The sequence below is a fragment of the Parus major genome, chromosome 13 (genome assembly GCF_001522545.3).
Source record: "Parus major isolate Abel chromosome 13, Parus_major1.1, whole genome shotgun sequence".
NCBI classification, from domain to species: domain Eukaryota; kingdom Metazoa; phylum Chordata; class Aves; order Passeriformes; family Paridae; genus Parus; species Parus major.
Window position 1 is genome coordinate 2,319,296 of NC_031782.1, and position 18,537 is coordinate 2,337,832.

Below are 18,537 nucleotides of genomic sequence, written 5' to 3' on the forward strand. Positions count from 1 at the left end.
CCCCAAAATCTGGGAATTGTGCAGGACAAGGGGAGCCGAGGATGGGTGGGTGGGTGGATGGGGGCAGGAAGAGCAGGATGTGGAGTGGACACAAAGTTCCGTGTCCTGGCTTTCCCCTCCCGCACATCCCTTGGTTCTTGGGGCAGGTTTTGGGGAGCAGAGCAGCCTCGCACAGGCTGAGCCTCATTAGCAGCTCATTAGTAGTCAGTGGTAATGTCTCCGGAGTGCTTTCTTCACTCCCTGTGCCTTCTGCACAATCCCAGTCCCTCCTTGCAGAGGATGGGTGTCCTCAGGGAAGGGTCGAGCTGAGTTTGCCTCTAGAAATACACCCACAGCGAGCAATTTCTGCCGTCAGCTCCACTCGCTTGAAACCCCTGTAAGAGGGAATTGTGGAGCAGCTGAGAGTCCCCGTTTGCCTTCTCATCTTTCCGTATCTTCTCTGCTCCTCCCCTTTCTGTCTTGCCTGTTCTTACACTTTTCCTTTCCGCTTGTTCCTTGCCTCTCTCTTCCTTTCTTCCTCATTTTTTCCCCCTCTCTCCTTTCTACCCCCTTTCCATCCTCTCTCTCTGTGCTGCTGGATATTGTGAGCAGTGACAGCAGGCTCTGGGAGCTGGAATCTGGGGGAGATAACAGCACTGCCATGAGAATCAGCCTGCTCAGCCACAATTAGCCCTGCTGGTATCTCTCACCTGCGCAGAGCTGCCTTATCATCGCTATTTCTTGGAAAATGAAGGGTCCCAGATACTGATGGCAGATAGCACCGACTCCCATTTCCCTCTGGTTTTCATGTGGCTGGAATCCCTTCCTGGCTCCCTTCTCCCACCATTCGTTCTGCATCCCCGTGGTTCAGCTGTGGGATGGAAAGCAGGCACCGGAGCTTCCCGGCTGGAACGGGGATCCGGGAAAACCCACCTGGTGTGAGTGACACCACATCCAGGAATCCTGGAAGGCCAGAAATAAAACAACACATCAGTGCCCCAGGGCCTCTTTCTGCTGAATCGTTGCCCTGTCTTTGGGAACTTTTCAAGGGCATGAGGCAGAGGCAGCTGGGATTGTTCCTGTGGGGCTGATCCGATCCCACCCTGGTTCTGCACTTCCTCACTAGGGATATGGAGATAATGGCAAATACTCCCACAATTTCTTTTCCCCACCCTGGATGGGCTTTACCATCTGTTTCTAAAGCCTGTGGGCGGTGGGGCTGTCCTTCCTGACCTGTGTTCTGGTGGCAATTTCACCTATCTGATAAAAAACCAGAGCCAACTTTGTGCTGCTGTTTTGTGGGTCCAAGGACCTCAACCAGAATAATTTTTGATTTATCCCAGTGACAGACTGGAGGCACCAGCGTGCCTTCAGCCTTGCCAGTGCCACAGGAGGGTCCCTGCCTCTGGCCCTGCTGTTCTTCTGCCGGAGGAGTAAACTGTGAGTACGGGGGTGTGTGTCCTGGAGCGTATTAGAGCAGGGGTTGTGCAAGCCTTACTACAGGTGCACCTGTGGCTCTGCAGAGGCAGCCAGGGCCTCGTGCAGGGCTGGGGCATCTCCTGGACTGAGCTGACCCTGCCTTTCATGTGCCGCCTCTCCAGCCAGCCGTGCGTCACCGCCGCTTTGGCTGCCGGGCACACGCCGTGCCTGCTCCAGACAGCCCTGGAAAAGCCCTCCTTTCCCTGCTGATGTGGCTCCAAAGAGAGCCCTCAGAGGCAGCAGCTGCCTTTGTGGCCCCTGAAAGGTTCTCAGTTCGCTCATTTTCTCGTCCTGTAGAGAATTGCTAAGATAGGAGAATAGTGGTGGTTTTTATTTGAAGATGGGGATGGGTGTTTGCGCTGGGGACTTTGTTTTTCCTGCAAAACCTGGTTTTCCCATCTCATCCTCTGCCTTCTCTGTCCTGCCTCGTGCTGGTAGAGCATGATCCTCCTGTGAGCTGCCCACAACCCTTTGTCCCGACAGAAGAAAACACAGGTGAATTGCCAGAGGAATGTGAATCCAATAAATTGCAACATTTGGATGTTTATCTGCCCTTCAGTGTTTACCAGGTTGGCTGGCAGTGGCACGAGAGAGGGTTTGACCAACTTGTTGGTCAGCTGGACTGAAATCTGTTCTTGTGTCTGGTCAGTCTGGCAGTGCCCTAAGAACAGCTTGTTCCAAGCAAGCTCCTAAATGAGTTTATGTGCTGAACTGGCATCATCGTGTGTTCTCACTACTGTCTCTGCTCCCTTCTCACTCCACCCTTTCAGGTCTTTGATTTCTATGCTTTTGCTCATAATAAGCACTCTATTTTCCCCTCAGAAGTGGTATCATCCTGCTACCATTTTCCTTGGGGAGGTACAGCTGTCTTTTCTCCTTTAAAGAGAGGGCCTGACCCTTTTTTCCAGGCTGTGATATGTGACCAGCACAAGGAAAGTGTAGGATGGCTAAAATTCAAGCAATAATGTCATAAACCTTAGTAAACTTTATTGCAGATTTTTAAAAGCAGTATTCAGGCTCTATCTTTGTCACACTTCAAGCATTGTACAATTCTGGATTCTGTGGAAAGGCACCATGGATTTCCTGCTTTTCCATGGTTTGCGAATGGGCTGTGCTTAGGGAGTGCTGCATGAGAGCCCTGTGCCTCAGATCAGCCATTGCAGAACGTGGGAAGTTTGAGGACAGATTATTTTCAGCCTCATCTCTGTTCTGGTTTTGACAAGACTGTCCCTGATAAGCCTATGGAGTCAGAAAAGCTTCAGTGATTCGGCAAAAGCCTAATCCTCGTGTCCTGCTATCATTATCAATGGGTTGCTTTAGCAGAGGTTTTGATGAACCCAAGATGGGGCCTTTAATTATTATCCCAGGCTCATTCCCCAGCGCTCCCTGTGGCCAGCTTTCCCCAGCCCATGTCCCACACAGAGCCACATCTCCTTCTCCAGGAATCTGCAGTGTCAGCTGCTGCTGCCACGGACCCTCAGGAGCCCTTTCTTGCTGCAGAGCATTTCCATTTTCCCTGGGCATCCTCTGCCCCCTCCAAGCCATCCTGGCTGCTTTAAATCCCTCTTTCTCTACAGGCTGGAGGGCTTTTAATGAGCTGCTGCAGACTCATCATCGGTGAGCGGCAGCTTTTGGGTCAGCAAGTGTAGGTGGGAGAAAAACCACGTAATTCCTGTCATTGCTGTTGCAAAGCATCTTGTGCAGGGAGTTAATGCTGAGTGCCCAGGCAGGCACTACTTCATTTTCTGCATGGGGAGGCAAAGGGCAATGTTTCCTTCTACCAATGGGATCTTTTTTTGGCCAGGGTACACGGATCAGTAGCCCCAAGGTTGGGGCTTGCTGACAGCCAGGAGCTACTGCAATCATAAATAATAATAATATTTTACAGAAAGCTTCAAGCATGTGCGCTGCATCCCTCTGCAAACTGATTTTGTAGTGACTTGGTTTCATGTCAGTTTAGCAAAATGCTGAATGTGCATAGTTCCTCTTCATTTTATCTTAAAATAGGACATCTAAATAAGGAGCTCTGTAGGCCTTTCCCAGTCTCTCCTGGCTGTCAGCTTTCACTGAGCTTCCCCACACCTCCCACTGCATTTTTCTCCAGGGTAGGAAGAGACTCTGCAATGTAAGTGGGATTATTCATGGGTGACAAATGTAGCCCGGTGTGACTGTGGGATATAGAAAAGCAGCTACAAACTGCAGAAAATCTGAGAAATGGAAGCGGGGTTTCTAGCAGCGATTTCGTGCCATAATGGCTCAGATGGCAGAGGGCTGATCCTGTGCTGTGGGTTAAAATGCAGCCTGGTTTTAGCTTTTCCATGAGCTGCTGTTTCCAACGGCACTGGGGAAGCTGGTGCTGCCTGTGCCACGGGCTCCTGCACTGTGCCAAGCCCTGGTTTCAACCCTGCTGAGGTTCCTCTTGCAGAAACACACCGGGGCTGGTGTCTGTGGTGTCACCAGAGCCTCTGAGATGCAGGGCAGCATCACCAGCACTGCCCCTGGGGCACTTCCAGCAGAATTCCTCAAAAAAAGCCTCCATCTCCACGGAGAACCTCACAGCAGACTCGCCAAAGAACGGCTTCTTACTTGAAAAGAATTTCTAAATAAACTCCAAGCCACGTTTTTATAGGCAAGGATGGTATTTGCAGAAAAGGTTAAGGCTGTAACAGGCAGTATTCTCAGAGATAGGAATTCTCAGCCCCTGCAGCTTCCCATCATTTGACATAAATGTCCCTAACCCTTGAATCCCCATTTCACATTCCCAATCAAGAAAGCCACCAGGTTTTCATTTCAAAATGCAATGCTCCACTGGCTGGGGGGGTTCTTCCCAATGTGAGGATTTCATTAATTATAAGGTTTTGTTTAACCCTGTGCAGGACCTGTTGGTGCTGGGGCTGCAGGAAGGAGCTGGGCAAGGCTTTGGGAGGCATCAGTGGAACTCCTGACTCTGGGGAGGGGGGGTCCAGCTGCACCCCCTGGAATTCCCTCTCCATAATTCACTTGGGGCTCGTCATCCCAGGATGGCTCGAGGCTGGAGATGTGCTGAACTTCTCCCTGGGGGAACAGGCAGCCAAATTTGTGCCTCGAGCAGGTGTGAGAGAAGCCTTTCCTGCGAGAGTCTCCGAGGGGAGCTTGGAAACACGAACATAACTAGCAGTGAAAACTGAGTGGGATTTGTGTTTCTGGTGAGATGTCAGGAAATAGCTTTAAAAATGCTCTGCTGAGAGGCTTCCCAGCAAGCTTTTAACTATTCCCTCACCTGGGAAGATCTCTGGGATGGATTCCTCAGGCGTGACGCAGCAGGGAGCTGCTCTGGAGCTGCCTGGGCTCTCCTGGCATCTCCAGGCAAAGGAGGAGAGGGAAGGGCAGTACCTGGGAACCTGGGGAGAGCAGGCAGGAGCGCTGGCAGCAGCTCTGACTCAGCTCACCGTGTGGGCTGACATATGTAAATTGCCATATACATTTGTAAATGTTTTGGTATGCCTGAGCAAGCCAATATCTGGAATTAATTTTGTTCTTTTGGGAGGCAAGACAGGGAGCCCGTGAAGAGGATAAGTCCAATTGGATCACAAGTATGAATGCTGGTGGGGTTTGTTCAGCTGGCTGAGACCTGTGTGTGTGGATGTGCATTTGCAGCTCGAATTTTCTGGGCTCGGTTTTCCTCACCTCACTTGTAAAGTGACTTGGAGCAAATTGAACTAAGATCACTCCAGCCTTGAAGCAGACTTGTAGCTGGTATTAAACATATTTTAGTGGGTTGTGCAATGCAGAATCTTTGCTCTGCAGTCTGTTTTAGTGTTTCTTTTTCTCCCTGCGCTTCTGCACTTTCTAATGTCAGCACTCTGTTACTGGCTGTGCTGCTTGGTGAGATGTGATGCCCTAAGGGGAGCTGGGGGTCGTTTCTCCATCACTAACGTTTGCCACTTTTGGGAGCAGGGTGCAGGCTCACCATTTTACATGTTAAGAAATGAAAAAGAACTTTTTTGGTTGAAATTTTGGGGAGGATGGTAGAGGCAGAATGCAGCTGCATCGCAGCCATGGTGAGGAGCAGCTACTGCAAAAAAAAAACCACATTAAAAATGCACTGGGATGGTGAGGGGTCCAGCAGAAGTTATTCCTTGGCTGTAGCCTGAGTGCAGGTTGGTCTGAGCTCACATCCCACCAAACTCTGTGACAGCTCTGCTGGCAGGATGCACTCTCCCGTTGGTGTTTGACAGTCCATGACAGGATTATAAAGAGCTGCTGCACCTACAGGCAAAGAAATGCTACAGGTCCTACATTGCTGCAAATCACATTTAGGCTTGTGAAGCCCATCCAAAGGCTTCAACTGGATTAGTTATTTTTAAACTCCACAGAAGGAGTGTTAAAAATGTGCTTTTTCATGCAAGCAGCCTTAAGAAAAAAATAATTAAAAAAAAAAAATTCCATGCTTTATGTTCTGAGGTGCTTTCTCATAATTTCCCCATCCCTTTGCTGCCTACACCCCGACACTGTATGAAAATGACTTTGGAGACAACACAAAGGACTATATCTGCAGCTTGCTTTTTGTAAACCTTAGGATTTTGCTTTTCTCCTTTGCTGAGACTCCAGTAAGCATCTAAGATTTTGATATCTGATTTAAGAGAGAATTACAGCTCCTGTGACATCCCTGTACAGAGCCACTGGCTGGTACTTACTGACAGGTTATTAATAGCTGCCAGTGAGGAGTGAAAGATGCATGTCCTCTGGTTTTAGGGTAAAATCTTGACGGGGTAACTTGCTGTGTGACATGAACTGAGTCTCTCATACGTGCAGGACAAATCTTATCAGCTCTTGCAGCTTGCAGAAAGGGTTGCTGCTGCATTTGTTAATGGGTCTGGCTGGAATCCAGCACCTGGGGCTTAGGGGGCTGCCAACACCTTGCCCACAGGCAGGTGCTGTGGTCAGCCACAGATCCCCTCCCTGGCTCCTCTGGGATGCATTTATGGATGCTGGGCTGTGCCTAAAGCCTGCCTGAGCACGGTGTGCCACTGCAGAGGGGCTTTGGGAACCTGGGATGGTCAGGGCAGTGAGGAGAAACCCGCAGCAGCTGCAGCCCCTGCTCCCTCCCCAGCCCCAACCTGCTGATTTACAGCCATGGGGTGCCTCTGGCAAGCTGCAGCAATCCCAGCCCATGGGAAAACCTCCTGAAGGGGCTTTGTCTGAGCTGGAGAAGTGCAGGAGCTTCTGCTCCCTGGTTGTTTTTTCACCCTCCAGTTGATTCTGCATCTCCCTTCCAGGTCCCAGACCAGCAGCCAGCGAGGTCCCCCTCTCCTGGGGAGTGACACAGGAGGGCTGTGCCCTGCTCTGGAGGGAGGTTTGGCTCTGTCCCCATGTCCCTCTGCCACTGCCTGGCTGTGGGGGACGAGCAGCCAAAGCACTCCTGTCCCCCCTTGGCTGCAGCTGCTGGCTCAGCTTCAGGGGGCTCTTCCCACCCCCTTATCTCCCAGCAGCCGAAATTCCAGCTAAACAAAACCCAGCCACAGACTTATTCAAAACATTTATTAGTGTTTAAGGAAAATAATAGTGTGTGAAAGGTACAGAGCTTTGTCTAAAGCCATATGCATTTTCTTTATTTACAAGCTTATTTGGCTGCAAACTCTACACGAGATAAAACTAGTATGTTTTTCTCCCAGAGATTTGGAATTAAGGACAGTTTGTCTTTTATTTATTTATTTTATTTTATTTTTTTTTTCTCCTTTTAGTTCAGCACTGTAAGTTAGGACAGCATTTTCCAGGGTTTACTGCTATCTTTTTTCCTGTAGGCGTTTTGCTTCTCTCGCAGTATTTTCATTCCAGAACAAGGCTCATTCCAGATGCAAAGCATAAAGGAAACATTCATACCTTGGCTTTTAAGCTAAACCTCCTTCATGAACAGCAAGTTCATAAGGAATGTTAATTAAAGCATCATACAGTATCTAAATGGACTTTTTTTTTTTTTCTTCCTTTTTGTTTTTTTATAAAGAATTAAGGCTATGTAGATGTCACAATAAAATAATCTCAGGTAAAACGCACCCTATCTGTTAGATATGAAAGAAAGGTTTAACAATAAATAAATGATTTATGCTGTCAATAACATTATGGAACTGTATAAAACTATATTTACGCAGCTTTAAACATAAAAAAACCATACTAGTGGCATGAATATATACAACACAGGTCATGACATACGTTTAAATTATCATAGCCAGCAGTGTTTTTTTTTTTAAATGGGGACACTATAATAAATAGAAATGTTAAATATTTACAATAATAGCATATGTGGAATCAGTAGATGAACACATAAAATCTTCACACACAGAGGAAAAAAAATAAAATAAAATGATGCCTTATACAAAAATCCCTCCCACCCACAGCTTGTCCCCCCCCACTCCCCAATTTTCACTGACTAAACAAGGGGAATACACAATTTTCCCCACAGAACCAACGAATACAAATAAAACTGTATGCATGCTGAGGTGATATGTTGACTGAGACATTCAAAGATGTAGATCTCTGTTTGGTTCCCATTGATGAATCAAGACCTCTAACGACAGAGGGATCTTATTTTAGTTCAATGCAAGAACATTGGTAGCAAGTTGTTGTTTCTGGTTTGTGTTAGTTGGTTGGTTTTTTTTAATTGTTTTTTTTTTTTTTTCTTTTTTTTTGTGCTAAAATGCTTGGATTGTCTTTTTGGTTTGAGCTTGTTCTTCGTGGTGGTTCTGTGCCACCAAGGGGGAGAGGACACTTGCAGGGAAGCCACGGAGGCACATGCCAGAAACCTTCTTAGGGTGCCACCAGCAGGTTTTTGGAGCACAGGAGGTGGCCAAGAGAGTCAAACCAAGCTGCTCTGTGGGGCAGGCTGGGTGCCCCAGGGGTGGCTGAGCTGCCACCAGCCCCACGGGGCAGATGCCACACTCACTGCACCATCACCGTGCTCTTTGCTGCTGCAGCACCTGGCCTGATCCCAGCTCTTCCCATTGAAACCTGATGAGAATTTCATCACAGAACTCGGCTAAAACCGGGCAGTGTCAAGGCCACGTCGCTGAGCCAAGGCCTGGTGATCACAGAGACACCTTTTCAACTCAACTGTCCCCTCTTGCCTCCTACGTGGTTGCTATTTAAAGCAGTGCCTCCAAGTTCTGCGGGTGGATCCCTGCATTAAACCCTGAATGTAGCTATTAGGAGCCGTGCTCACTTAGCAGGAACTGAAATCTGAGTTGGAAATTGTAGCCAAATTCCAACACCCTCCTCTCCTGTTTATGCAGCTCCTTCCCACCATGCAGCAAGACGCACGTTAGTTCACTGGGTACGTTCTGTCTCTGCTGAACTGCCTTCCTGCCCCCACAGCTTTCCTCCCAAACTTTCTAAATGAGAAGGCTCCAATCCCCGGTGTGATTCCCACTTTCTAAGAGAACCTCCCCTTTTTTTCTCTAGAGGAAGCTGAGAGCTCACCCTCCTGTCCCTGGGGGTGCTGCAGCCTCCACTTCCAGTACAATATCTGGGAATATAGGATTGCAGAGCTGCAACCTGAGAATAACAATTGCATAGGGGGGTAGGAGAGATATGGCCAAACACCTCATTCACACTTGAAACTGTTTAAAGACAATAAGCTCTTGACACTCTTCACCTTTACTAACTCATTCTGTGGAGGACTGGTCATCGTTACCTGCACAAGAATTAAAAAACCCAAGTCAATCCCCTCTCCTTGTCTTTGGCATTTGGATAAACCAAGCTATAGGCAGGTTAGAGTGGGGCTCCATATCCCAGCAAACCACACCACACTGCTAAGGAGAGGCTTCTGATGGGCCTTCAATGCAGCCCTAGTAAGAACTAAATATATGGGGATTTATAGGGTCCTTCTGCTGTCTGAGCCCACACCTGCCCCTTTAGGCTTGGGCTGTAAGGGTGGAAGACCTGTATCACTGAGGGGGCAGATGGAAGCAGAGAATATGCACAGGGTTTGCAGAGGTCCCTGGGAATTCTTTTGGGGGTCCTGCACCCTGTGCAAGTGTTAACAGTCACATTGCCTTGTCTGGAAGCTGATTACTTGCCTTTGAAGTGACTGGGTATGGTTCTGTGATCAGCAAGTGTCAAGTTATACAGTTGTTAAAAACTAACAGGGGGGCACTTAAAAGCAGGCAGCGTCACCCAGGTGGGAACAATGGCTCAGAAGTGACTTCAGAGAAAGTGATGGAGATCCAGAGCACACACGGTTCCTGTGCCAGAGACAGGGCAGCTCTCCTTGGAAAGCTCCACACAGAGAGAGAGCCCTGAGCTCTGGTGTTCCCAGCCACAGGCAGAAACCAAATGCCCCTGGAACTCAGCCATCTGCTGTAAGGCTGTGCCCTAAACCTTTGGAGGTGCTAAGCCACAAGCAGCCACATGCAGCCTGGCAAAGCCCGCTCGGAACCTTCTCCCCTGCCAAGGAGACCAAAGGAAAAAAAAAAAACAACAAAACAACCCATAATTAAAAAAAAAAACCCAAAACCAAACCCCCAAAACCAAACCCCAAACCCAACAACCCCGTGAACAAGATCCTAAAATTTCAGACGATGTCCGTTTCATGAAAAACGGGGAAAGAATTTAGCTGGAGACATTTTGCCACCCGAGTGCCGAGTTTGCTGGATGGATAACCCATTGCCACTGCTCTCCCTTTGCTACTATATACACACTGACACCGAGGTCCATAGATATCTTGCAATGCCCTGTGCTTGACCTCTGAATGGGAAATGCTTTGGAATGTCCATAGACGGGAGGATGGAACTCGAGGGAGGAGGTTTCCGGGGGAGGGCGGGGGGGAAGGGGGAGCTGGTGCCTCTTTTCACCTCCGGATGTCGGAGAAGTCGGACAGTTCGTCTGCCCGGTCCAGGATCCCGTGGGCCCCTTTGGGATTGTGGCCCCCAGCTTTGACCCGAGTGTTGGAGTGGCCCTTGGTACCTCTCTCCCCCTTGGCTGCTCGCGAGCTCTCCCTGTGCTCGGGGTCGGCGTGGGCCACCATGTCCCCACGGCCAGCACCGGCCCTGCCGCCTTCCCCCACCTTCCTCTCGGCTCCCAGGACGGCGTCTCCGTGCACGGCCGAGGTGCAGAAGCTCAGGATGGAGCAGAGGCTTCCCCAGTTCTGTTCACACTGGGCCTGGACGCTCCTCGTTATTGCCTTCTTCACCTCCTCTCCACAGGTGAGCAGGATGTTCACTAGGTCAACGTAAGGCCTGGAGGGAAAGGGAGCAGCGAGAGCAAAGTCAAGAGCCGTCCCAGGGAATCAGGAAAGAACCTGCCTCAGCCTCACCTCCCAGTGGTGGGAGCCCCCTGACTCAGCAGCAATTCTGCCCATGTTAATTATGGAAAATCCCTCATTCTAATCAGCTGCTTCCCTGCAGGAAATGCACAGTGGCCTCCGTCAAAGCCTCTCTTGCTCTCCCCCTGGAGAAACTCTGGGAGAACTGGAATGTTCACCAGAGGAACAGATGAGCTCTTGCTTGGCAAGTGAAGAACTATCTCACACTTTCTGCCTCCCATCTCCATTCCTCAGGACACAAGGCGAAGGACACCTGCTCCTGTGCAGAGCCATCAGCTTCACCCAACAGGCTCTGTCTCTGGGTGAGGATCAGAGTGTTCACCAGCCCCCAGTCTGGTGAGGGAGGCGTTTTCTCACCTCTGTGAAAGCAACAAATACTCATCCAGAGATTCTCTGGCTTTCCTCATCATCTCCACTGGCTGTTGATCTCCATCACAGGCAAGATCCTATCTGGACCCAGGATCTGCCTGAACAGCGCTCAGACAAATGGAATCCACTTTGGTGGCACTTTTTCTTCCCACACCAAGTTTCATTTCTTCATTTCCTTAAAGAGCTTTCAGTAGCCACCTTTTCCCAGCCAAACAAGGCCTCAGAACATGCCCTGGCTCAATCCCCTCAATTCCCACCCAGCCCTGAGTGTCCCCAAGGCACCAGCAGCTCGAGCACAGGCACTTGGGCTTCTCAGCCACAGGTCACCGAGTGCAGCAATTTTAAAATAGTTGTGGTCACAAGTTTTGTGGGTCAATATTGATGTTGTCTATTGACACAACTGCTCAGCTGCTTGCAGGCCCAGAAGGACGTGCTTAAAAATCTTCCACGGCAGGAACCATCCACAGCACAAGTGGAAAGCTGCCCGGGGTCAGAAGTCGTGGCTGTGTGGGGTGGGTGGTGGGGGTGCACCTCTTGGGCACCCCATCCACAACCTGTGGACAAGTCTAAATCTCTTCTCATTAACTGAAGACAGAAGAGATGAGGAAAACCAACAGCATCTAACTTTACCAACTGCTTAACCTCATTTTGAGAATCGCTAATCTCGGAGAGCCACCTATGCCCCTATCTCAAAATACTTCCCATGGCTGGATTGTTCCTGCTGCTCAAAAAAAAAGAAAGAAAAAGTTCCTTGGAATGCAGCAGGGACGAATCTGCCAAGGCCTGTCACCACTTCCACCATAGCAAATCAGCCTGACCCCCACAGCTGACTCAGGAGGAGGCTTCACCGCCCCGACCGCGTTCCGAACACTCATCAGGAGAGAACAGCCAGAACAAAACAGAGAACAAGCCTGAGAGCTGCCACTTGCTTCTCTGCTCTTAGGTTTTTGTTTTAAATGGAAAGCAGGAGATAAGAGAGAGCTGAGCAAGTTGCATACAAAGTGTATCCAGCAAAAGGATATAAACCTCCCTCCCTCCCTCCCTCCCAAGAAATGAGTTCTTGAAATTGGGCATAGCCTTTGCAGAAATCTTTGTAAGAAAAAAGGTCGCTGGTATGACTAAAAAGTGGCTCAGCTGCCAAATATTTCAGGTATTCAGAGCCTGCCAGAGCCCTGTGGATTAATACTGGCCCATTTCTCCTTGCCTGTTTTACTTTCTGCATTTCAGCCGGCCTGACCAGACTACCTGAACTGAGCACAAGGCTGCAAGTCAGCAGACGTGATTTTATTTCCAGCTCTGCCACACTTGCCTATTGATCTCAAACAAGTTCCTTAGTTCAAGAGCTTCAGAGATGGCCTCTAAATTTAGGGGAGGGGAGGAGGCTGGCTGGTTCTATTTGGGGAGTCCCGCATAGGAGAGCCGAGCTCCCGCTCCGGGAGATGCTGGAGTGTAGGAAGCGCTAAATGAGATCATGCAAATTATAGGTGTTCAGCTGAATGACCCTCTCTTCTCCAACCAACAACCCCCCAGTTCAGCTCCCCAGAAATAAGCAGCTGCCTCTGAGCATTCCTGCTTGAGCCTGTTCATAAAATAAGGATAACTCACTCCTCCTTGGACAGGCTTTTGGCTCACACAGTTCTTTTCATCCCCAAATGATGGGGGGGTTAATTGGTGCCAAGTACCCAATTTATAGCTGCTGACACAGCCCAGGCAGTGCCCAGAGAGGTGCTGCTGGGCAGGATGGAGCCCTGCTGCCCTTCTCCCTCAGCCAGCAGGATGCTGCCCATGGCCCTGAGCACAGCAGCTCTGCCCCCAGCCATGCCTTTGATCCCAGCCTCAGGAATGTCCAGAGAAAGGGCTTTGCTTTCGGGCCACCATGGCCAGCTTGAGCAAACCACAGCACAGGATTTGTGGGAGTAAACTGGCATTGAAGCATCTCCCTGCAACTGCTGCTGAAATATTAGTGGGGGGGTGGTTTTCAGCACTAAGGGAACCAGAGCGCAGCTCCCTTGGGTGGTGAAGAAAATAAAATGCAAGGCTGAAATTCCCAAAGAAGTGATTCAGTAAAAAAAGAAATCGTCTGTCATGACTGCTTGGAGTTTCTGTGCTAATATCAAGGCACAGAGGTGTGGTAGGAAGATGCTCTAAGGTTAAGCCTGATGCCAGGCTGTGGCTCAGCCTTCTTGTTTCAGGAGTGAGATGTTCACCTGCAAGAAAAACAGGCTCTGATTTTTGCATTTGTGCACAAAGAGTCAGTACAAACAGCTTGTGCTTGGTTTGTTGCTGTCATGTAGCAGCTTTGATCAATTCAAAGTAGGATTTGTGCCTGCCATTCCTTGGAGGACAGCTGTGCTCTTAGTTAGAGGAATGAAGTCCTCAAAAATCTGACTTGTGCCTTCATTTTGTACAACCCCATGTTTTATTAAAAAGCATCTGAGATTAATAAAGAAGGAAGATGAATGGGAGATTACCTGGGGGACTGCAGCTCTTTCAGGGACAATTAACTACAAGACATTTCAAAGTATGTATTTAAAGAAGAAATTATCATCTTGCTGACAACTTTGCATAAACCTTCTTCCCCCTTCTCTAGTTGTCACCTCTAACAGGATACTGGGGTCAAAGCGATGCCTTTGAGCTCAGAAAAACAAAATAAACCCATTGTGAGATGCCCCTGGAAATGGCAGACACTGCTGGTGGATTTCCCAGAGCACCAAGGGGATGGGCAGATCCAGCTCGTTTCACCTCCTTCCAGTCACATCTCACCCTTGGTACACAAACCTCAAGGGGCCCTGCAAAGAAAGCTTTACCTTGGTGCTGTACATGAGAAAACAAGAGGTGCTTAAGGCCAGAAGGAGGTGAAACAGCTCTTGGGCAGATGCACAGCCCACTGACACTCCTGGAAGGAGCTCCCACGCTCTGACTGCACCAGCACAGAGGCACTTACTCATGCTGCAGCAGGTCTTTGAAGTGAATCATCTCCACAATGACCTGGACGTTCTCCTTGGCAGCAGAGCAGAGGTCATGCTTCAGGTAGCACTCCCGCTGTAACTGGAACACCATCTCTTTAATGGCAGGGCACTTACGGCTGATGCAGCTGAATTTATGCCTCAAGGCATGAGCCTTACACTTCAGAGCGTCTTTAATGAAGGATTTTCCCTGAGAAGGAAAGAAATGGAGTAGGTCTGTATTTTTGTCCATTAAGCACAGCAGCTGATTTATGCCCAGCCAGCTGCTTCTCTGCAGGACAATGTCAAGGGTTATTACAGTGCTAAGGGTATCACTTAATGGCTTTCCCCTTCTTCTCTGCCCTTAAAGACCCTGCCAAGTTACCCAGCTCTGCTGTCCCAGTGGACCTGAAACACCCAGGGCTTCCCCACTGCTGCTCTGAGGTTTCCTCTGCCCCAACAGCTCAATGCCCAGCCAGGGAAAGAGCAAAAGTAAGCACCTTGAAGTAATTCAGTGCTGGAGTTACTGAATTAATTTGCTTCCAGGGTGGCAGAACAACAAGTTCACACAAAGGAGAGGGCATCCTGCCATGGCTGAGCTCCTCAAGACCACAAGCAGATATCCATTCAGGAACTGCAGGGGTTTTTCTCATTTTAAAATTAGTTTACAAACTCACAGAAACGTATGCACGATCTATATGCACCTGCCCTGTTCCTCAGCTATCAGTATTTTCTTGCTCAGAGAGGGACTCAAATCAGCACTAATAATAATAATAACATTCATCATCATCATCATTCACCCCACAATGTCTTCATGTCTGTTGCAAGAAACTCTGAGAATAAGAAAATCAGATTAAAAGTTAAAAAATAAGGTGGAGGAAAGCTGCTTTAGCAGCATCTCTTTAACCACTGTGACTCCTTCACTCAGTTGCTTGGTGGCCATCAAATCTATCCCTTCCTTTCCCCTTTTATTGGACCCTGCAGCTACAGCTCTGCTCAGACTCCCAGTGCTTTGCTGAGCAATAGACCCATGGAAGCCTCCTGCCCTGCCTCCACCTCCTCATCAACCTCAGATTCTTTTATGCAGGTGCTCCATGAAGACCAAATCCCTGCTCCTCTTTACCCAAGAGTGCACTGGCCCAGCTCCACTGACCCTAAATAAGATTTGCCCCAGACCTGCAAGCAGATGTCCCCAAATTGTTTCAAGCCAGAAATGTTTCTTGCTCATCAAAGAGCTGCTTCATCCCTTTCAGTTTCCCATACCAAAGGCATTCCCTCACCTTTCCCTTCAGGAACAGACACACAGCACAGTAGGCAAATGGGGATGAAAAAGAGAATTCTTATATAAACCCAAACTGACATCAATTCTCAGGTTTCCGAGCAGAGAACAGAAAATGGCCAGTGTTAGTCTTGTCATTTAATGCAGCTTGAAATAACTGGGCATGATACAGAGAGGAGCTGTAAAAGCCATGTCATAGCAGAGGCTAAAGTCACCTTCATGTTAAATAAAGCTCCAGGGGTTTAAATCTTCTGCTCTGCACTGAGGACAGCCTGGATGTGAGATGGGCTGTGTTTGATGAGCAGTGTCTGGGGATCTGGCATCAGCCTCCACAGGCACCATTCCCTGCCTTCCCAACTTTCCTTCCCACTCCCTTGGTCAGCTCTGTTCCCTGACACAAATATCGTGTAGAAATGAACCAGTGTTTTCTGGAAGCCACTTGGAAATGAAGTTGAAGGTTTTCAGATACCCACAAAAGCAGCAATTCCCATTTTAATCAGCAGCCAGGCCCTTTGTACATCCTTGAACATTTGAACCTAAAGCTCCAGCACTACAAAAAAGTGCTCCCTGCTGGGTGGTCCCAGCACCCCTCATGGGACAGGCTGGATCCTGAGGACAGCCCTACTTTGTGCCACGCTTTCAGCAGTGCCATGTAGCCTGTGCTTTTAGTCAAGTTATTCACTGAACTGCCTGCTCAGGCCCAAAGTGCCGCTGGCCCTTGGGAATGTTCCCTTCCCTCCACGCTGAAATGGGAGAGGAGGTTTACAAGACATAATAACAGGATGTCTCAATGATGCATAAATGGTCTGGGGAGAAAATGAAGGAGACAAACTTAATACCACATACCATGGAAGTAACGTATTTTAACGTCAGTGCTCGAACCCAAGGTTTGAGTACAGCAGCTTTAGGAGGTTGCCTGGGCTGGTTGTGTGCAAGTCTTGAGGGCCAACTTTAGTGACTGCCCCTTGGGAAATACCAAGATAATTCTAAATGAACTGGGAGCCCAAGCTGTGTCTCAGAGTCGGCTCTGAACAAACACAGGGTAGAGGCTTAAGCTGCCCTGTTTTTCTTAAAACCAAGTTTGGCTCCATGAAGGGTTCTGCTGGAGTTATCCTGGCTACAGGAGGTGGAAGGGATCCAGGGAGCTGCAGCTACAGCCAGCCTGTCTCCTAGGACAGGCTGCACACCGCTCCTTTATTCCTGTCCTGAGGGTCCTGACTCTGGACCTCTCCACAGAAAAATTCCTGGTGAATTAGTGAATCACGGCAGAAGCAGGCTGGCTCCGGGAGTTTATTGTGCAAATATGTGTTAAGGAGCTGCAGTAGGTGCCAGGTGTGTGTTAGAAGCAAGCAGACAGGTAGGACATCTCCCCGTGTTACCTGGGCATCGAATTTTCCAGCGTTGTGCAGGAAGGTCATGCAGATCTCGTGTAAGCCTCGGATCTCACAGGAATTGTTCTCAAAGCATTCAAACACTCCACATCCCACATCGCCAGCATTGACCAGGCAGTGCTGGATTTCAGCTAGAACGAGTATTGGTTAGAGTTAATTTGAAGAACTCTTCACAGGAACTGGTGGTGGGTAGGGGAGACAAGAGCTGTTTTGCTCCCAACATCAGTTTGAGAGAAAAATGCGTGACAGTGGTTAATTGTACCCGCAGCGTGCCCGTTTCTCGCAGGAATTAGGCCAAAACTTGGATGTATTGTGTTATGAAAGTGATATCCAAGGAGTAAATGCCAAATCCACTATGCTTACGTCAAGCTATTTCACTTGAGAACTGTCTCATGCTCTTGAATTCCTCAGGAGCAAAGGACAGGAATGATTTTTGCTCTCTGGCTCGTGCAAAGCCCCCCCCCCCCCCAGCAAATTTAAGTGCCAAAACGAGAAGCCCAGGACCCAGCCAGCCAAAATTTTTCGGTTTTGGTACTTTGAGCAAGTTTCTGGCCATTTAGCACGATGTTTTTTACAGACCACTGGGTTTTGCCTGTCAGGATGTCTGTCAAGTTAATGGCAAAACTCCCACTGATACGTGAATTCCTTTGCACCAAGAGTTGTACAAAAATTTAACTGTGTGCTCAGCTATGCAGAAATGAATAGAAAATATTTATATTTACATATGTAGTACATAAAATAGATGTACTGGAGCTACATATGGAGTAGTAGTACTGGAGTTACATATGTGTTTATTCTGCCCTTTCAGATGTTACGTAATACATTAAAAAAAAAAAATGCTGTCTAATACTCACTTTCAAAAAAGAAAAGAAAACAAAAAAAATAACAAAAAAAACCCCAAAAAACCCAACCAAAAACACCAAACCAAACCCCACCAACCCAAAAATCTAATTCTTAACACGGCACCTTCTGGTCCTTTAAAATAAAATAGATGTAGTAGTACTGCCAGAGGGAAGGTGGTTGCTGAAAAAGCCTGGGGATAAAGTTAAACAGGGGCAGCTTTTAGACCAGAACTGAGGATGCTAAGAATTCCTGTACTCTGTGCCCTGTGGTACCTTTAATTAAAGTTCGCCCTTGGGAGCCAGACTAATCCCCCTGGAACCGCAGCGTGTTTCAGCCATCCCCAGCCTCCCCCTCTGCCATGCGGTCCATTTGCAAGTCTTTACAGCAACTTTCGGTCTAATTTCCACCCGCTGCAAGGCAGAGAGAGGAGCCGGGGATGGAAACGAGGAGCCTGCCGGAGTTCTCACGACCCCCCCCCGCCACCAGCTCAAACCCAAACCACCGCCGCCCCGCTTTTTTTTATTATTTTTTTTGCTTTTTCCTCCCCCCTCCTACCTTTTATTTCCTCCCTTCTACCTGCCCTGAAGTGCATCTGGGGGTGGCACAGGGGAGCCCCGGGGTGGGATGCAGGGATTGTCTGAGCCACAGAGGGGAAGCTGCGCAAATACTCCCGCAGCGGGCGGGGGGAAAGGGGCACTGGAGCCCTTTGTGGAGCCGGGAGCTCTCGGGGCCGGGAGCTCTCGGGGCCGGGAGCTCGGCTCTGGTGCTTGTGTTGGCATCCGGATGCAAACCCTTTGCCGGATCACATGTCCTGGCTCCAGCGTGCTGAGAACTGCACAGTGCCGTGATTCACATGTGGCAGTCCCTAATGGGCATTCGTGCATTCCTGCTCGTGTGTGTTTAAACACGTCTCGCAGCACGGAGAGTGTTAAAAGAAAAAAAAAAAAAAAAAAAAAA

At 48.9% G+C, this 18,537-nt stretch overlaps 1 protein-coding gene across 1 annotated transcript; it reads right to left on the bottom strand.

The window, feature by feature from the left end:
* Positions 1–6,961: 6,961 nt before the first annotated feature.
* Positions 6,962–17,178, bottom strand: STC2 (stanniocalcin 2). Its single transcript, XM_015642238.3, has 3 exons — positions 16,726–17,178; positions 14,067–14,278; positions 6,962–10,667 (listed from the first exon to the last, which is right to left on the bottom strand). Exons 1-3 carry the CDS (start codon positions 16,762–16,764, stop codon positions 10,280–10,282), a joined length of 639 nt encoding a protein of 212 aa, XP_015497724.1. The 5' UTR covers positions 16,765–17,178; the 3' UTR covers positions 6,962–10,279.
* Positions 17,179–18,537: the final 1,359 nt, after the last annotated feature.

What these genes read in the sequence shown, in the direction of transcription:
- STC2 (XM_015642238.3), bottom strand. Translation starts at nt 16,764, where the DNA reads ATGACCTTCCTGCACAACGCTGGAAAATTCGATGCCCAG. An exon ending in CTGGAAAATTCGATGCCCAG is followed by an intron (nt 14,279 to 16,725) that starts GTAACACGGGGA and finishes TTTCCTTCTCAG; the next exon opens with GGAAAATCCTTCATTAAAGA. An exon ending in AAAGACCTGCTGCAGCATGA is followed by an intron (nt 10,668 to 14,066) that starts GTAAGTGCCTCT and finishes CTTTCCCTCCAG; the next exon opens with GCCTTACGTTGACCTAGTGA.